The sequence below is a fragment of the Heloderma suspectum genome, chromosome 13, assembly GCF_057233095.1.
Source record: "Heloderma suspectum isolate Gila_16-S chromosome 13, 16-S_ref, whole genome shotgun sequence".
Taxonomy (NCBI): Eukaryota; Metazoa; Chordata; class Lepidosauria; order Squamata; family Helodermatidae; genus Heloderma; species Heloderma suspectum.
In genome coordinates, this window is record NC_139470.1 from 30,604,235 (window position 1) to 30,623,325 (window position 19,091).

The following is a 19,091-nucleotide window of genomic DNA, read 5'->3' on the forward strand; positions in this document are numbered from 1 at the left end:
AAGGCACCCGCCAGCAAGAGGCCGGGCTACTTAACCCCCCTGGTGGCCGAGGAGAAGACGGGCCCTTTGCCCCGCGGCCAGCCCCACATAGAAGCACTGGACGAGTGAACTTTCTCCTGCTGAACCGCATCCCTGCTGCAGGAGAGTCAGGGAGAAACATATGCCTTCCTTTCGACCGGGGTGACCCAGGAAGAGAGCCCAGCGAACGCAGCTGCTCCCTTCTCTCCATTGGGGCACGGCCACAGGTCAGAGAGGTCAGATGTGCTCACATCCCATCCAAATAAAGTCCAGAGGGGTGGCCCTGTTAATCTGCTGCAGCCAACGCAAGGAAGCGTCTTCCAGCACCTGAAAGACCAACAAACCTGTTTATGGCACAAGCTTTCATGGACTACAGTCCAGTGGATTATAGCTACATGTGTCTGACGAACTAGTCCGTGAAAGCTTCTGCCATACCAAATGCATTCATCTTTAAGGCGCACAAGACTCTTGGTTGTTTTTCACCAAAATAAATGGAGGTCGTCTTGGGTGGCCATTTACACATTGCCAAAAAGAAGACACTGACCTGCATAAAAACTGCATATGTGGATTTATATGCATAGATGGACATTTAAAAATAAGTATAATTATTTAAGTAGAAATGCATCTCACCAAAGTAGGGAAGAGGTGCCCTGGGTGTGCCCGCCTGCTCATTCTGCTGTCCAGGTGTTGCCCGTTGATGGGGAACCTCTAGTCTCTGCTCTGCTCTCCCTTCTTTTGGTTCTTCATCGCTAAAGCAGGCCTGGTTTGGACAGCCCTTCAAACAGAGGACTGTATTCTGTGAAGTAGGACACACGGCCACTCTACTAGTCCCCAGTTGCGGGTGTGAGATTTCTTGCTGATTTCAACAAAGATTAGAACCGCCTGTACTTACTGTGGATCGCCTCTGGAGCACACACTCAATTTGCGCCTAACCCCTGAAGCTTACTTAGGCTGGTTACAATGAGTACATTGGGAACCAGATTCACACCTCTGCGGCTGCGACACTGAGTTTTGCGAAGGAGAATGATTGCCAAAGAAAGGCCCACCAAATGTTGGGAACCTGGATGGAATAGCTGTGTTGACCTTGAGAAAGGTAGGAAGCTTCCCTTGGCCCATCTAGTCCAGTACTGCTGACCCTGACTGGCAGCAGTGGCTCTCCAGGGTTTCAGGCGGCAGATTTTTTCCAGCCCTACCTGGAGATGCTGCCGGGGATTGAACCTGAGACCTTCTGCATGCCAGGCCGCGGCTCTGTCACTGAGCTATGGCCCATTCCAGAAATGTATTTGTAAAACCTGAGCACTTGGCATTTGAGCAGCAGTGTTTTAAAGGGGTGTCCATTCTCAGCACACAGTAAGTTTTTCTTTTATTTACCTAGGAGGCATGTAGAATGAGGGCCAAACTACATGTGGCATTAAACATGTGGTTCACAGCTGCAAATAGCATCGGAACATAGGAAGCTATCTGATACTGGCTCACACAAACAGCTCACTGTGGTTTATTTAAGTCACGGTGGGCTGTGGCGTGTGTGCAACCATTTTGAATATTCAGTGCCTGGCTGCAGCTTGTTATGCCCTGCGAACCCAGGGACTGTGGGTTCACGCATGACAAGCCAGGCACTGAAGATGCATATCCCATGCCACAGCCCACCATGGTTTCAACAACTAAACAGTGGGCTGTTTTGATCTAGAACATGACCGTAGAAGGGAGGGTAGGTGGGCTTTAATCCTTTTCCACCCCTGTGGTCCCAGTCTGAACGGGTGCTGGGCTGCACCAGCTATTATCTAAATTGGAAGAAAGCTCCATTTGCACTGAGCTACAGGATCACTTCCATTTCGTTGTTAATTTAAGGATGTCCCTCCCTTGTCCATATAAGCCACTTATATGGCTTTGTCTGCTGTATGAAGTAGTAGGCGAAAAGCAGCCTTCCCCAACCTCATGCCCTCCAGATGTGTTGGACTACAATTTCTAGCATTCCCACCAGCATGCTGGGACTTGTAGCCCAAACACATCTGGAGGACACTAGGATGGGGAAAGCTGGTTTAGAGCACACTAACAAAGAAAATTAAGACCATTGCACAGAACTGTATATGGAAATAATATCACATTAGTTGATTTTATGCTTTTATTATGGAGTTAGCAGCCTTGGGCATTGCTTGAGAGTGGAAATCATGAATGTTTTTAAAATATATATACATCAAATATTCCCCAAGCAGGCCTCTAAGGCACTCCTTTCTTAAAACGTGTGATCAGCACAGCACAACCTTATGCTTGTTTACCCCTACTGTGTTCAATGGAGCTTACTCCCTAGTGTTTAGGATGTAGCCTGAGTTGCTTAGCTTCCGCACAGTTCCCTGACCTGGGACAGGTTCAGACATTACCTATGCCTACTCAGAAGGAAAGGAAGACAAGGGTGACGCAGGAAGTTCTTCCATGTTGGATTCCAGGGAAGGATTTCATGTACATCAGGGCGTATGAGCAAAGTCAGCAGGGGTGGGTGCAGTGGAGGCTGGTGGCTCTGATGCCAGTGGGGTTTTGAATCAACTCCGCATTTGTCTGAACCAGTCAGAACTCTAAAGGACCTATCCAAGGTGCAAAGCACACATGCCTTAGTTACATCCGAAGCACCCTGGATAGCTCCTTTAGAGTTCTGACAGGTTCAGACTGAAACCCAGAAGGGATTCACCACCCCACTGACCTCAGAGTCACCAACTTCCACTGGTGGGTGTCAGTGGTGACAGGGAAGTCCAGGCACTGTCCAATCCTAAATCCAACACTGTCCAGGATCTTTAATTCCAAAAACCAACAGTAACATACAATAACACAGAAATAATAATAAAAAAAACCCTATTAGGGGTGCAATCCTATGGCTGCTTGTCAGCAGCTAGACGGCCATAGGATTGGTCAGTTTCCAGGAACCGACCTAGGAGCCCCCACTCCGTCTCGCGTGACCTCGTAGGCAGCGTTGATCGGCCCCGCGCTCCAAAGAGCAGCATGGAGTGGGGGAAACAGGGCGTTCCTGTAGGTGGGGAGGTTGGAAGTGATGGTATGACATTTCCTATGTGTTGTCCAGCCTCCTGACCCTGCGCTCTGAGGTCCTGCAGCTAGACAGCTGAAATCGGCTGTCTAGCTGCAGACGCAGAGTGGCAGGAGCACAGAGGAGAATGGCTCCTCACCACTCCTCCTGCCCTGCATTGGGTAGGCGGTCACCCCTGGGTTTGGAGGCGACTGTTGATCCCCATAGGATTGTTCTCCGCCTGGTTGTCTAAAATCTGTACCACGATTTCAATTTTTTTTTTAATCTTTTCATAGATTTGCTGTTAGGCCACTGATGAAGACTGCATTTGGCTTATGTTGTTACTGGTTTTAGAGAACCGGGCTTATTAGAAATTTTGTTATTTGTGTGTTATTATATGTCACTGTTAGATCTTACAATTAAAGATTCTCTAGAGGGTTCATTTTTCCCTCTGAACTCTGCCTTTGGATACCTTATTTTTGTTAATGAGTATTTTGTGCCCTTTGTTGTTGTTATTTTACACAATCCTAAATCCAGTCCTGTGGCTGACTTCCTCGGGATGGTCCAGAGAATGACCAGAACACACAGGATAAGAATTTGCAGCACTGAGCTGTGGATGGGAGACCTCTCCTGGGGACCACATGCAGGTGGAAGGCAGCAAACAAGATATGAACGTAGGACCCTGTCATATAGTGTCGTCCTTTCTCCTTGGGGTGCTGCCACACAAGGCTTTTACTGTGCCGTCGTTCACGGGATTTTATGGGACAGGTCCAGACGTTGTCATCTTCCATTTGTAACTCTCCCATGTTTTCCCAGTTTCTTCCATCTCTTTTTCTTTACCGGAAAATATCCATCCAAGGGGGAAAGATGGAATAGCTGCACAATGCCTATCGATTGGTAGCACCAGAAGCCCTCCGTCTGAAAGCACCCCTCGAGCGACGATGCCTCTCCAAGGTCTTTTGGCAGGGCTCTTTCCCAAGATGTCAACCCGGGCTCAAAGCCCTCCTACAGGGTTTTTTTTTGTTTCGCCTGGTTTGAGGTTGTGATGCCAGTGACACAGTGTGATTTTATTTTTCCGATTTTTCGTCAAGTTGTCTTTCTATTGTCTCCTCATATCCACTTATATTTCCCTTAAATATTCTCTAACTGTATGTTTAGTCATTTAATGCACCACATTTGGGTAACTGTTTCTACCTTAAGAGGCACGTAGCCTCTTAAAGCCTCAGAAGAAGCGTGCAGCTTATGAAGGGCTGTTGGTTTTGGGCTCTAATCTAAGAAGCATGTAACCTCTTGAGATTCAGAGAGCTTGAAACTCTTTGAGATTTCTTTGTGACTAAGTTTGTACCTAAGAGGTGTGTCACTTCTTTAGTCTTGAGTTTCAGAGAGCCTGAAACTCTGAGATTTGTTTGTAATCAAGTTTGTGCCTGAGAGGTGTGTGACCTCTTCAGCCTCAGAGAGTGTGCAACTCTCTGGGGAGGTTCTACTTTTGTTTATTTCTTTTCCCCCCAATAAATCTCCATTTCTTTCATCTACATTGGTTGTGTGCGTGTTCTTCTCCACCTCATAAGATCCTAAACCTCTCAGCCTGATCAACTGAGTGGTCCTGGGAAAACTGAAATCCGCATTTCACACCAGTAATGTGAGCTCCGCATCTGAAGTTGCCTTCCCCAACTTGGCGCCCTCCAGACGCGTTGAACTGCAACTCCCATCAGCCCCAGACAGAGGGATGCCAAGGCCCCCGGAGGGCACCAGGTTGCGGAAGGCAGGCGTAAAGCACGCCAGTTTAGCCTCCACCAGACACAACGTCCAGGCCAGAGAAATGTTGGCAACGGGGTGCCAACCCGGCAGGAGAACAAACCGCCCGGCCTGCTCTTGCGCCATTTCGGAATGGCCGGCTCGTCGGGGGCTGGGCGTGGAGGCGGGCAGGGTTCAGACAGCCTCCCCCGGCGGCAAGCTCGGCGGTGCGGGCGTCCACCGCAACAGTCCCCCCGCCCCCGCAGAGCCCACAAACGGTGGTCGCCCCCGCGGACAACCCCAGTCCAGCGGTTTCCGCGTCTGCTCGGCGCAGGCCGCCGCGAGGTCTCAGTCCCCCCCTCGAGCCCGGCCCCCGAAGCACGCGCGTCTCCGCGGGGGCACCTCGCGGCGGCGCGGCGCTGCCGAGGCCAGGGAAGCCGGGGGCGCGCGGAGGGCGCCCGCACCCTGCCGGCGCCGCGCGCCCCTCGCCCCCGGCGCCCCCCGGCGCGCTGGGCCGCCACCCCCATCCGCCGGGGGCGCCGCCCCAGCCGCGCGGCGCGCCCCAGGCCGGGGAGGCTGCAGGGGAGGCGCGCGCCCAGGGCGCGCAGCCCGCGCCTCCCCGGCACGCGGCGGACTGTGGGAGCTGTAGTCCCCCCGCCGTGGGAACTGCGCTTCCCAGCAGCCTGTGCTGCGGGCGGGGGCGGTCAGTGGCACCCTTAGGTGCGCCAGGAGAGGTGAGTGCGCGGGGGCCCGCCTGGGCGTGATCCCGAGCGTGCAAAGCGGGCGGGGCGGGGAGAGGAGAGGAGAGGTCGCGCGCGCCCCTTGCCAAACGACCTCCGGCCCTGGCGCTTGCCCAGCGGCTCGTCTAACGGAGCGAGGCGCGACGGGGCGGCCCTCCGAAGGGCTGCCTGCGCGTTCTCACGACCCGCCGGCCGGGAGAAGGCCGCCCCGCGCTTTGCACGCGCAAGCGGCGCACGTGCGGCAAGAGGCGCTGAAGCCCTTCCGAGCAGCGCCCCCCCCCCCCGCGCGCCCGCCGGTACAGCTCATCGCTCGACAACGGGAGCAAAGCAACTCGGGCTGCGATCCTGTTTGGGCTTGCATCTGAGTAAGCGGGCCCAGGATGGGATTGCCGGTGGATCGTTTCCCACAGTTATTCCCCCAACGTGTGTTGGACTACAGCTCCCATCATTCCCAGCGGCTGGGGGTGATGGCGGTTGTATAATCCGACACGCCCGAGGGTGGGGAGGGCTGATTCAAAGCGAGGATAGCCAGTTCTTGCTTCTGCGCCGTCTTGGCCTCTGGCGGGGCCCCTGCGACCCTAACAGAGGCATTACCAGAAACCCCCTCGTGTTTTTGGACCGCCTCCCCCTTCTCCTTTAACAGTTTAGCTCCAGCCCTGTCCATATTTGGCTGTCGGCCCCCCCCCCATTAAAAAGAGCATTATGGGAGAAAGTACCTCTGAGCAGGTACAGAGTGGTGTTATCTCGTCATGGAGCATCTGCAACTTGTCTCACACACTTGAAATTCAGGACGGGGTACATAGCCTTGAACCCAGTTCTCTCCCTCGCCCCAAATTAAGATCCACCTCCACCTCCTGTGCCAGAATTCTGAGAACATTTTCTGATTTTTGAGCTTAAAAATGCTCGGAGATTATGGCGATCCTCCAGTACCATTGCTAAACTAGTGTGGCGTAGTGTTTAGAGTGGCACACTAAGACCAGGGAGACCTGAGTTCAAATCCCTGCCTCACCTGCGACTGACCTAGCACCAGTCATTATCTCTCAGCCTAACCTAACTTGCAGGGTTGTCATGAGGATGAAATGGGTGTGGGCGAACCATGTCCACTTGCTCCAAGTTCCTTGGAGGGAAGGAGGGATGAAAACTAAACCGTATAACCCTAAACATTATTCTGGTACTTTGTATGGGACTGCCCCTTGCTTACTTTCACTGCTGTGCAGGCAGAAATTCAGCAGGTGACTCTTTCCCACCGAGGTTAGAATCTTGTGACTGTCCTGAGCCTTTGTGATGCGATGGGCCCAAATGCCACATAAATGGATTTTGAAACAACAGCTGCCACTTCTCTCCTTCTTCTCCCTCACCTAGATGAGTGTGACCTCTGTCCTCAAGGCCTTGGAAGGATGTGCGGCCCTTGGACCGGCCTGTCGTGGTTCCCACTCTTCCGCGGCCAAGGCTGCCCAGATGCTGCCCTTTGTTCCGGCCAGTCCCGCCCTGGACCCCGGGGAAGTCCAAAAGCTGCAGGGCTTCATTCTGAGCTCCCGGAGGCTCTTTGTGATGACTGGAGCCGGGATCTCCACCGAGTCTGGGATCCCAGACTATCGCTCCGCAGGCGTGGGCCTTTATGCCCGGACGGACAGGCGGCCCGTCCAGCACACCGAGTTCCTCCGGAGCGCCAGAGCCCGCCAGCAGTACTGGGCCAGGAACTTTGTGGGCTGGCCCCAGTTTTCATCCCATCAGCCCAACGTGGCACACCTGGTGCTGAAGACCTGGGAGGCGCTGGGGAAGCTGCACTGGCTGGTGACCCAGAACGTGGACGCCCTCCACAGCAAGGCTGGGAGTCGGCGGCTGACAGAGCTGCACGGCTGCACCCACAGGTTGGGAAGGCTGGGGGGCGTCTGGCTGGCGGGAAGGGGTGCGGCATTGCGGCGGGGGAGGGCGCCCCCCACCCACTCCCTGCTTTCCGGCGATGCCTGACTGTATTCCTCAGGAGCCCCGATTTGTGGCCAGCTCACTGAGAGGAGGCCGTTACGCTAACAGCCAAGCAGGCCCTTCTACCTAGAATGCACGCCAGAAGTGGAAATCTCTTCCTTTCCACGTGTCACACTTCTATGGTGCTCTTACGTGGGCTGCCTGGCAGCCTCCTGTCCAGCTCGCTAGCCAGGCCCAGACCTGCTCGCCTTCAGAGCCCTGCAGCTTCTCTGCTCCCACCTATTTAGAAAACCGCCTCATACTCGGTTTTGCCTATGGCTGCCTTCCCCGGCCTGGACTGCAACACCCATCATTCCCAGCCAGCATGGCTGCGGTCCAGAGGTTTTGGACTACGACTCCCATAAGTCTTGATCATTGGCCATGCTGGCTGGGGGATGCTGAGAGTTGTCCAGCACATCTGGAGGGTGCCAGGCTGGGCAAGGCTGCTCTCCTTGGTGCTTGCCAGATGTTTTGGGCTACAACTCCCTTCAGCCTGGGCCAACATGGCCAATGATCAAGAATTATGGGAGTTGTCGTCCAAAATACCTGAAGGGCAACAGGTTGCCTTCCCCTACATGGCCTCGCAGATCGCTTTTGCGTAAAAGAAAGGGGGCAACTGTTTGACCTGCATTGGCTGTCATCGTAGAGAACTATAAAAACTAACCAAAACAAATGCACTTAAAATGCACTGTTTATAGAAGTTTTTTTAAAAATAAATCTTGAATCTCTCCAGAGGGGGGCCTTTCAACCTTGTTGAAAATCTTGCCCCCCCCCCCGCCCCCCGTTGCATCGCTGGTTACGATAAAAGTACGGAATAACAGTTCCACGTTGCCCCTTGCTCAGCTTAGGGGAGGTTCACTGGCCACAACCCTGGGTGGTGGTGAAAGACCTGGTGGTCTTGGCTCCCCTCCTAACACCACCTGGGTTAACTTGCAGAGCAGGCATTTGCCGCTTGATCCGGGTCTGTCCTGGTGGCCAAAGCTGGCATCCATTCGGCAGGCGAGTCCCTACTTGGGATGGATGTTGTTCACTGCACTGATCACAACCACTAAAACCTAAGCAGAGGGTGAAAATCAGATGGTTTTCCAGGTGCTGGGATGTATTTGCAAGAGGGGTGAGCAGGCAAGATGCAAGCAACGATGTTACAGCTTGGACCATATTTAGGAGTGCAGTGTTTAGCCAGTTCATAGGTTGTTAGACCAATCAATTAAAACAGTGTTTGATTGGCTAAAAGGGTGCCATCAATTTTTCAGGCAGCGGATGATTACAAATGCATTAGGAACTGTTTTGTATACTGCAAATGTTTATAGAACCCACTGTAGGGAGACGCCAGCTTAGGAGATGGCATCTTTCTCGCCCTGGAGGGGTGCCTCCCGCAAGATGGTCTTGGCTGCGATGCCTTCTAAAAGCAGGAACTCTGTGTGCCTCTCAGAACTGTGTATTCATTCGCAGATTTAACCGATTCATCATAGGAGTTTTGATCAATTAATCAGCAAAAAACTTCTTTTAGTGGGTGACTGCCCTGCAGTATTAATTACAACCTGTGAGTTTATCTGCCCAACTGACTGAAGGGAGACTTGAGCTGGGGGGATGTGGGGGGGTGCATGTGCACGTGCACAGAACTGATGGGGCAGCTTTTGAGATGTTGGGGAAGGGATTCAGCCTCAAAGGACACTAGAGAACAGCCTTCCCTAGCCTGGTGCCCTCCAAATGTCTTGGACAGCAACTCCCATTGTCCCCAGCCAGCATGGCCCCTGAGGGGAAGTTGGGAGTTGCAGTCCACCGACCTGGAGGGCACCAGGCTGGGAGAGGCTGCTGGAGAGCCCATCTGCTTGCCCTGGGGTGTCTGAACGCCGTGGGGAGGACATGTGTTTTATTCAAGGGTCGTCGTCCCGCAGGGTCTTGTGCCTCAGCTGTGGAGACCGGTCGTCCCGTGCTGAACTCCAGGCGCGCTTCACGGCCCTAAACCCCACGTGGAGAGCAGAGGCATGCAGTGTGAACCCAGACGGGGATGTCTTTCTGTTGGAAGAGCAGGTGCACACTTTCCGTGTGCCCTCTTGCAGCAAATGCGGCGGGCCCCTCAAGCCAGACGTGACGTTCTTCGGGGATTCTGTGAGCAAAGAGAAAGTGGACTTCGTCTACCGACGCCTGGCTGAATCGGACTCTGTCCTGGTGGCGGGGTCTTCGCTGGAGGTACGCGCGTGTTGCTGGGGGGTTGTTGCTTGGCGCAGCAGAGAGCGCCTGTTCCCAGAAATGCTGACCCCGCCTCGTGGAGCATGCAGCTGTTTCAGCTTTAGCCGGACTATTTAGCTTGTGTCATATTTTTCCTTCCCGCATTTTGCATATGTTCCTCGGTTATCCTTACAAAACCTCGGAGGTTGGTAAGTATTATTACAGACAAGGAGAACCTGCAACAAAATGCTGAAGTGTATCCTCGCCTTCTAGCAGGACTTCAGAGTTTCTGCCAGCCAGCCGTGCCCTCCTCCGGGATACTGCATGCTGTAAGAGGCTCAAGTCCCGTCTTCTCTCCCCCTCACCCCTTTTCCATTTTTCCCCTAACTGACGGTCAACGTTCTGGGCCTACTGGGCATGCTCAGTCCTCACCGGGCTGCTTTTCTATTTTTTTTTATTTTTTGAGGAGTTGCTCCTTAGGGGGGTTGGGATATTTTTCAAACCTTGCAGCTCCGCCAAGCATGCTGACACCTCTCTCTTGTTCCTTTGGCCTCATTTCTGGCTCTGTTTCTGTCGGCACTCGCTGCCTGAGTTTACCATTAGAGGATCCAATGGGATTTCTGGAATGAGAGAGAGAGAGAGAGAGCAGGCTGGAGGCTGCCAGTTTATGGCCAACCTGAATTTTGAACCCAGGACTTTCTGGTTCTCTTTGCCACTACACTTCCACAGCTCTCCAGCAAGGCTTCCCCTGCTTGACAAACTATCGGTTTGTGTCCCGCCAGGTATACTCGGCGTACAAGTTTGCTCTTGCAGCTCGTGACAGGAAGCTGCCGATTGCCATAGTTAACATCGGCTCGACAAGGGCAGACGCCTTTGCATCTTTGAAACTGAATTCTCGTTGTGGAGAGCTGCTCCCTTTGATCGTCCTAAAGTGACCCCACTGGGCACCCCGGGAAGCCAGCCGTCAAGGGTGAGTCGAGTGTTCCCACCCTGCAAAGGCCCAGCTGAGCCAGACCCTTGATCAGGCAGGTTTGAGGTACAAGGACGGGCAGTGGAGGCAGGTAGCTCTGATGTCAGTGGGGCAGCGAATCTGTTCCAGGTTTCAGTCAGAACTCTAAAGGGGCTATCCAGGGTGTGAAGCCATCCGAAGTGCCTTGGAGAGCTCCTTTAGAGTTCTGACTGGTTCTGGCTGAAACCCAGAGGGGATTCACCACCCCACTGACATCGGAGCCACCGGCCTTCACTGGGGAGAGGACTGGCTGACAGACCCGAGGCCCACAAGCAACGAAAGGGGAAGGCACTGGATGCTGCACAAAAATAGAGACTAGTGATTCTCAAAGTGCCTGAAATATTTATTCTGTCCAGTGCGTTTCAGAAATACAATTCCTTCTTCAGGGTCTTCTAAAAACAGATTTTATATAAAAATCATATTTTTAAAAATATAAAAGGTTGCAACACGCCACTTTCTATAACCTAACCAACTACAGACATATCTCCCATCATGGATAAATATAATACCTATTAAAATATTCACCACAACAATATATTCTTAACCTTGCATCCGTGCCCTTCCTTGAAAAGAGGCTCCGCTCTGCTTTAGTCTGGTGGCTTCATGTTAGGGCTCGCATAAATCTCAAGAGCCAAGCCTACTGCGGTCTGCTGCCCTGGCTAATGAGCCCAACTCTTGCACAAACACAGGAGCTTTAGAACTTTGGTCTCACGATAAAGAGGGAGAAGCACTTTGAAAAACTACTTTTGTTGTCTTGCTTACTTATCTTCCCATACTTGGGATGGTATTATAAATATATTTATCAATGATAGAAGATATATAGTTGGTCATGTTATGGAAAATGGTTTGTTGCAATCTTTTATATTTTTTTTTTAAAGTTTTAAATGTGAGTAATGGTTTTATATAAATTTTGTTTGTGCTTTTATTTATTATTTATTACATTTATTCATATGTCACGTTCCAGGATACAAAATCTTAACAAGGCGGCTTTCAAGTAACAGACTTTTAAAAAACTCTCCCCCCCTCTCCCGCTCTCTATATATAATCCTCAGGACCCTTTCCCACAGGGCAGCTGGTAGAAGATGGCCCTGGGAGCAGTGAGTATCCAGTTGGAACAGGAGCCTTCACCTACTGCCTTCTCTCTCCTGGAATTCTTCCCACAGGGCAGTTGAGGGGAGATGGCCCGGTGGGTGGACGGGGGGGAGGGAAAGTCCAGCCAGCTGGCCCTGAGGCCTTCTTTCCCTGCCTCTTTATAGAAGCCCCTGAAGAAGGATGTGTATTTCTGCTGTTTCAGGCCCTTTGAGAAACACTTCTCCCTTGTTTTTGTATGACAGACAGGAGGACCAGCTGCAAGTTGCGCAGTCCAGGGCAGGCATGAATCGAGCTCACGAAAGGGTGGTCTAAGGAGCCAGAGGCAAATAAGGAAGCCCAAGGCTCTCATGCAGCACGGTAGGTCTGACAAGTGAGAGGCGAGCATCCGATGAACAAAGGCGGTCGGTTTCTGAAAGGAAGCAGTACCGGCAGGGTGAGGCTTTAGTAGTTTGTAGAGTGGCTACGCTTGGAGATCTGTTGGTCAGAGCAAAGGAGCCCAGAGCAAAGGAGCCCAGCCCAAGGAATGCATAGTTCCGCCAACCATAGAAGAACAATGGGGTAAACGCGTTTCACCTCCTAGTGGTCCTTCATCAGGGAAATCTAGAACGAATGTACAACTAACTTTCGTTATCCTTCTTAAATATACTTAGGGAGCAATTCTGTGGCTGCTAGACAGCGCCTAGATGGCCATAGGATATTGTGTTATCTGCAAACTGACCTCAGAGGCCGCGCTCGAAGGTCGGTTCCCAGAGAACCGACCTCCCCTCACTTTCTCTGGAACAGCCCCGTCCTCCGCACTTGCAAGAGGACTGCAGAGTGGCCGAAAAGGGGCATGGCTGGGGGGCGTTCCAGGGTGGGGAGAGGGGAAATGCCTGTACGACACATCCAGTGTGTCGTACAGCAGCCTCCTTACCCACTCCATCCTCCTGCAGCTAGACAGCACAATCAGCTGTCTAGCTGAAAATGCAGGGGAGGAGGAGCGTGTGCTTCTGTGCTTCTCCTGCCCTGCTTTGGATAGGCGGTCGCCTCCAAGTTCAGAGGCAGCCGCCTATCTGGATAGATTTGCGCCCTTACAGCATTAGCCATATCTATTTATACAACTGTAGAGACATCATGGGGGACCGCGGTGGCTTAGTGGTTAAGACGCTGAACTGCAGACTGGAAGGTCGGCAGGTCAGCAGTTCGAGACCCGAGCGCTGCGTGACGGAGTGAGCTCCCGTCCTCAGTCGCAGCTCCTGCCAACCTAGCAGTTCGAAAGCAAGAAATTGCAAGTGGATAAATAGGTCCCGCCTCGGCGGGAAAGGTAACAGCGTTCCGTGCACCTCGGTGTTCAGTCATGCCGGCCGCATGACCACGGAAGCGTCTTCGGACAGCGCTGGCTCTTCGGCTTAGAAACGGGGATGAGCACCGCACCCTAGAGTCGGACACGACTGGTTGGGGACACCTTTACCTTTTCTTAGAGACATCATGCCTAAAATGGAAAAAATGCAGTAACATTGTTATCCTATCATTAAGACATATGTTTATAAAACATCACTCCAAACCATGAAAGATCTGTGATAGAGAAAGGAGGCTCCAGTGTTCATGAATTTTAAAAAGAATAATTTTGTCCTTATAAAGTATGAAAGGTAATAACATATGTGTCATCTAGTATTCACATATATTCCGAAAGAATAAATAAACTCACTCAGAACTTGAAGCTAGCCAAGTAGTACAGTTGAAACTAAGGGCTCAATCCTATGTAGAGTTTAGACAGAAAAAAAGGCCTACGATTCCCAGTATGCCCCAGCCAGCTATGCTAGCTGGGGCATGCTGGGAAACATAGGTCTTTTTTTCTGTTTAAACATGCATAGGATTGCACCCTAAATTGAGCTATTTTGAATTGGGCCCAGAAATGAACTGGGAGCCATTTGCAGCATAAAAACCTGGATTCTGCAGCCTGTACAGTTGCCTCCCATTTGGCATAATTTATTCTGGTTTGACTAGCCATGAGGAGAGACAAAAGAGCTATGTGTGGCATTGAACGCTGCTGGAACTCTGTTCAGCCACCTCTTTGGCTTCTGGTATTTCAGTAGACGTTGGCCACATGCTTTCAAGTGTATCTTGTGGGCTAGAATCTTGCTTTTTAAAAGAGAGATGCTCCGCTCAATTCTTCACCCAAATGCCGTATTCTGTGCTTCCACATAATTGCAGCATATAACCCAGCCCTGCTCTTGAAGTATGGGGTTAACTAGAGTTTAACTGGATGTTGGTCTTCAGCACATTAGGGCAATTAAGCAGCTGCTGCTTCTGTCACCTACAGGTTCCCACTGATGCCTGGCCTGTTCAGAACATTGTTCCAATGGCAAAACTGCAAAGAGGTACCACCCGCAGGTTGTCTGAGGACGCCTTCCTGCCCGCCTCTTCCTCTTCCTCACCCAGCTTCCAAACTTCTTTCCTTCTGATATAAACTTCTTGGGTTCCAACAATGGCCAGTTCTGCTTTTTCCTGCTGTACTCTTGGTACAATGGTTTGCCCATTCAGCGCTGCAAACGGTTCCTTTGTCACTTGAAGATACCAAAACAGAAGAATCCCAGAAGGCCTAACATCTTCCCCAGTTGGGGATAGATGGATCTGTCAATCTCAGTCTCCATCGGGATTGTCGGGGTTTTGAGGTCAAGCTTGTTCCATCCCATTTCCGCACTGGCTCATGAGAGAGAGAGAGATAATTTAAATCCATAGTGAAATTCATACTTTTTTTTGTTTTTATTTTTCATAATGTATTCACATTTTCCCAAGTACTTTACATAGCTGAAATACTGTTCTGTGCACACCTTTCTCAAATATGTGCATTTTATGCGCCTGCAACACATACAAACTTCAAGATTCTCTGCACATCAATTCTTTTTATGGAAGTCTATGGCAGGTCCTAGACTATAAATCCATTTTAAAAAACTCAACAGAGTAGATTTCTCACCCATCTGTAACCCCAATCATCTTGTAGCTTTTTGGAGTATTTGAAATGGAGGTTGGGGAAATTCAGATAGAACTTTTAGTTCAGCAGGGATCCAGAGGGAGAAGGATTTGGGACAATTGTAGGGATCACATTACCCATTGACTTAAATAGGACTGCAGCTACATTGCAGTCATAGAATCATAGAATAGTAGGGTTGGAAGGGGCCTACAAGGCCATCGAGTCCAACCCCCTGCTCCATGCAGGAATCCAAGTCAGAGCATCCCTGACAGATGGCTGTCCAGCTTTACCTTGAATGCCTCCAGCGTGGGAGAGCCCACCACCTCCCTAGGTAATTGGTTCCATTGTTGTATTGCTCTAACAGGACGTTTTTCCTGATGTTCAGCCGGATGTTCAGTCTAGAATGGCAAAGTTTTTTTCCCCTCCCAGCTGGAGAGGTGAACAAAGAAACTGGCTTCATCCCTGGCTTTGCGTATGCTGTGATTCTATGGAAGCCCAGAAAAGCCACAGGATTTCTTGGGAATTTTGGCTTTAAAAAAAGAGGGGAAACCCCACAACTTTTCTAACCTTTACGGTGGCAGAGCTGAGGTATGTTTGAAAGCATGGTGGCAGCCCTTACTAAAATCTCTAAAGTGAGGTTTTAGGTGTCAGATGGGGGGCCTGCAATACCCCCTGCATAGATCTCTGCCCATGCCCAGAATAACACAAGCAGACTGAATTAGGCAAGATAGTAACAACTGCAGAATGAGTGATGCGAAATAAGAGAACTCCTGCATATCTGCTTACTCTGTACAGCTTGCAAAATTCGGTCGCTCTTGTTGCGGAACACAGGTTTCTATGGATTTTTTGGCTGTTTGGAAAGAGAATTCAGACCTGATGTTTGGTTGTTTAGAACGAAACGTGGCTTGCCTGTGATGGGGAGGCTTGTTTGGGCAGGAACAGGAGGTGGGCTCTGAAAGGGCTGCTGGTGGTGTGACCGTAGCTCAGCATGCTGTGCATGCAGAAGGTTCCAGGTTCCATCCCCGGCCTCTCCAGGATCTTGGGTGGCCAGTGCTGGAAAAGTCTTTTCTCTCTCTGAGAGTCAACAACTGGGCTGGATGGACAATCTGTCCTGGTTCTTGGTAGCCTCTGCTGTTCCTTTCAGGCAGGGGTACCAGCTATGCTAGATTCTGTACAGCTCCTAGCAGACAGTTGGAGGTAGATAATTGTACTTTCAAGTTTGGGGTTATTTAAAATTGTTCATGTCTGTGTGAGCCATCCTAGGTTGTTAAGGTGGGGTTGGATAGATACATAATGAAATAAAGTATATTTATTTTACTGTCCTGGAAGAGTCAGCAGGGTGGACTTGAGCAAGAGCAGCTGGTTTTGCCTTGTGTTGACTTCTTTCTTTCTTTTACTGGAATGCGGTTGTCAAATCTACAGAGGAAAAATGCATACTTAGGAATTCTTAAGAGTGAAGGCATAACTAATCTATGCTACCTGATTCCAAGTGTGGACCTTTGCTTAAGGATGTAAGAAGCACTTTGCTCAATCAGACCCAGGTCCACGTAGTCCAGCCTTCTTTGCAAGAATCCCTGCACTCAGCAGGTACCTAGGCCAGTAGGCGAGTGGCACTGGCCTGGGCAAACTGGAATGGATCCAAAGGATGGCAACCAAGGTGGTCATTGGAACAGAAAACAGATCTATGAGGAAAGGTTGAAGGAGCTGGGTATATTTAGCTTTGAGAAGCAAAAACTAAGCGTGGGGCAGGGTAGCACTCTTCAAATCCCTGAAGGGCTGGCACAGAGAAGAGGGCGTTGTTCTCTGCCGCCCAGAGGGCAGAACTAGATTTAATGGGCTTAAAAGTTACGGGGGAGTAGATTTTGGCTGAACATTAGGAGAGCTTGGGGGTGGTCCTAGACTAGTTGCCAGCAACAAACCACACAATCGGTGCCCCCACCCCAAAACCCCAAGGGCAGATCTAGGCTGAGGTTTTTGGTAAACTGGGACACATTTTGCCCCCACATTCCTTTTAATGAAGAGGACAACCGCCCCCCCCCCCCCATGCATCTTGGAAAGCAGAAATATCATTTAAAATAAAACGCGCTTCAGAAAAGGAGATCGTTACCGTGTTGTGGTGCTGGAGCGTGAGCACCTCAATGACGCCATGAGCTAAACTGTGAAGGGACACCCAAGACGGGAAGGTCATGGCAGAGAGGTCAGACTAAATACGATCCCTGGGGAAGGAAACAGCAACCCGCCCCAGTATTTTTGCCATGAAAACTAAATGGATCAGTTGGACTCGGCCTTGGGGGTGGCGATGGCTGACAGGAAGCTCTGGTGTGGGCTGGTCCATGAAGTCACGAAGAGTCGGAAGCGACTGAACGAATAAACAACAACAACATAATAAAACGCCCCCAAAATGGGTTGTAATTTTTTTTACTGTATCAGCACAGAGAGTCTGATAAAAACAAAAAGGAGATGAGCACAGCATCCGCTCTGCGAAGGAACAGAAGTCCCATCTGCAACGTCCAAGGAGGTCCCTGGAAGAAGGGTACGGCTTGCATCCTAAGGGCAACATGTCCAACAAGGTGCCAGCAGCCCCTAAGCTCAGCCCTCCAGGGCAAAGGAAGCGGCTGCTCTTGGGGGGGCCTCTCGCTCCCTGCCTCCAACTGCGACCAGCCAGCCGGGGATATCCGCATCGCCTGAGGGAGGACCAGGCTCTGAAGGCGGGCCGGCAGGTGGCCTGACTTAGACCCACCATCCCCAGTTGGTCTCACGCGCCTCCACAGCCTCGGTCATATTCCCTCTGTGCAAGCACGGGAATCGAAATAATGACAGCTTTGTCGTTCTGTTTTTAATTGGTGTTGTTTTCCTCAAATTCGGCACCCCGCTTAACTTGGTGACCTAGGGGACTGCCTGGTCTGCCCATGTGGACAGGTCTCCCCTGGGAGAAACCTCTTGATGCCAAGAGCAGTTCGACAGTGACCCATGAGGGGTGGGGGCCCTCCCTTGCTGGGGGTCTTTAAGCAAAGGTTGAGCGGCCATCTGCTGCAGGCTTCCAGCACTGAGTGGGGAGGTGGACGGCCTAAAGGCAGATCTCCCAATGTCTTGGACTTCAACTCCCAGAAGCTCCCTGCCAGCATGGTCAGTGGTCAGGAATGCTGGGAGCTGAAGTCCAAAACGTCTGGAGATCTACTTTCCGCCCACAGATCCGCTCAAATTTTGTAATACAATAAAATAAACATATTCCAGCCTTCCCCAATGTGGTGCCTTCCAGATGTGTCGGACAACAATTCCCATCATGGCCGTTAGGCTGGCTGGGGCCGCCTGGAGTTGCAGCCCAATGTGTTTGGAGGGTGCCAGGTTGGGGAAGGCTGGAATATAACATAAAGCCAATCGTTACAAGGGGACGGGGGCAGCCGGTAAGTTGAAGTCCTGGCTAAACAAAGCAAAAAAAAGCCTTGAGGTGGCAGGAAAATTTGCGGGGGGGGGGGCAGGCGGGCATTTTCACAACCCGGGCGCTACCACACAGAAGGCCTTGTCCTGCCCGAGGTGCGTGCCTGCGTGACCTGGCCGCTAGCCCTTCCACAACTCCGCCCCCGGGCGGCGGCCCTCGCCGTTTTCCCACTCTGGCAAGCGACGCCCGGCGCGAGAGCCCCCCCGCCCACCACATCTGGCCGCCCTCTGCGTCTGCTCCTCTCCCCTCGAGCGCCCGAAGAGCGGGGGCTCCGCCCGGCGGCCGGGCTCTGGGGGCCTCCCCGAGCGGCAGGCGTTGCGGGGGGGCTGGCCCCGGAGAGCTCCTCTGCGGGCTCCGCCTGCCGGCTTGCGCGGGGAAAATGCGGGGAGGGGGCTGGCGGCGAGCCCTCCTGGCGCGGGGGGGGGCGCAGTTTGCTTCTCCGCCTCCGCTGCCCGAGCTTTGGCGAGCTGCCACTGGGCTGCGGGCCTTGCAGCGAAGGCCCGGGCGGGGGCACAACGTGAAGGGGAGCCCGCGCGGCCCGCCGTGCCCGCGGCCCGCATCCCCGCAGGTCGGCGTCATCCAAGCAGGTCAGGTTCCGACCTCTCCTCGAAGCCATCTCATCGTGGCCCTATTAGATGGAAACCACCCTAGAACGGGAAGGTTCTCGCCTGTTTTCTGCACAGCAGACCTCCCGCCCGCGCCCGCGCGCCGCTGGATTGGAGAAACAAGCGGAGAAGCAGGTTTTTGTGAGAAGGAGTGTGTCAAATAGAGATGAGAAGAGGTGAAGCAGCCTTCCCCAACCAGGCCCCCTCCAGATGTTTTGGAGTCCAAAATTTGGACTGCAACTCCCAGGATGCCTGGCCATGCTGCTTGATGAGGCTGGTGGGAATTGAAGCCCCAAACATCTGGAGGGTAGCAGATTGGGAAAGGCTCTTCTAAAGCTTGTCAGCAAATCC

General features: G+C 52.0%; 1 protein-coding gene across 7 annotated transcripts; it reads left to right on the forward strand.

The window, feature by feature from the left end:
* The first annotated feature begins 5,329 nt into the window (after window positions 1-5,329).
* Window positions 5,330-17,094, forward strand: SIRT4 (sirtuin 4). Of its 7 annotated transcripts, XR_014785729.1 has the most exons (7): window positions 5,330-5,499; window positions 6,868-7,376; window positions 9,369-9,663; window positions 10,425-10,612; window positions 11,704-11,748; window positions 11,986-12,100; window positions 14,046-16,012. XR_014785729.1 is itself a non-coding variant. In XM_084819724.1 (5 exons), the coding sequence occupies exons 2-4, from the start codon at window positions 6,868-6,870 to the stop codon at window positions 10,575-10,577; spliced, it is 957 nt and encodes a 318-aa protein (XP_084675850.1). In that variant the 5' UTR covers window positions 5,330-5,499; the 3' UTR covers window positions 10,578-10,612; window positions 14,046-17,094. The 7 variants fall into 7 exon arrangements, 3 of the variants coding, with proteins under 3 accessions (XP_084675850.1, XP_084675852.1, XP_084675851.1); XR_014785728.1 differs by lacking the exon at window positions 11,704-11,748 and having other exon boundaries at window positions 14,046-16,018; XR_014785731.1 differs by lacking the exon at window positions 11,704-11,748 and having other exon boundaries at window positions 5,330-5,485; window positions 14,046-16,018.
* The last annotated feature ends 1,997 nt before the right edge of the window (window positions 17,095-19,091 follow it).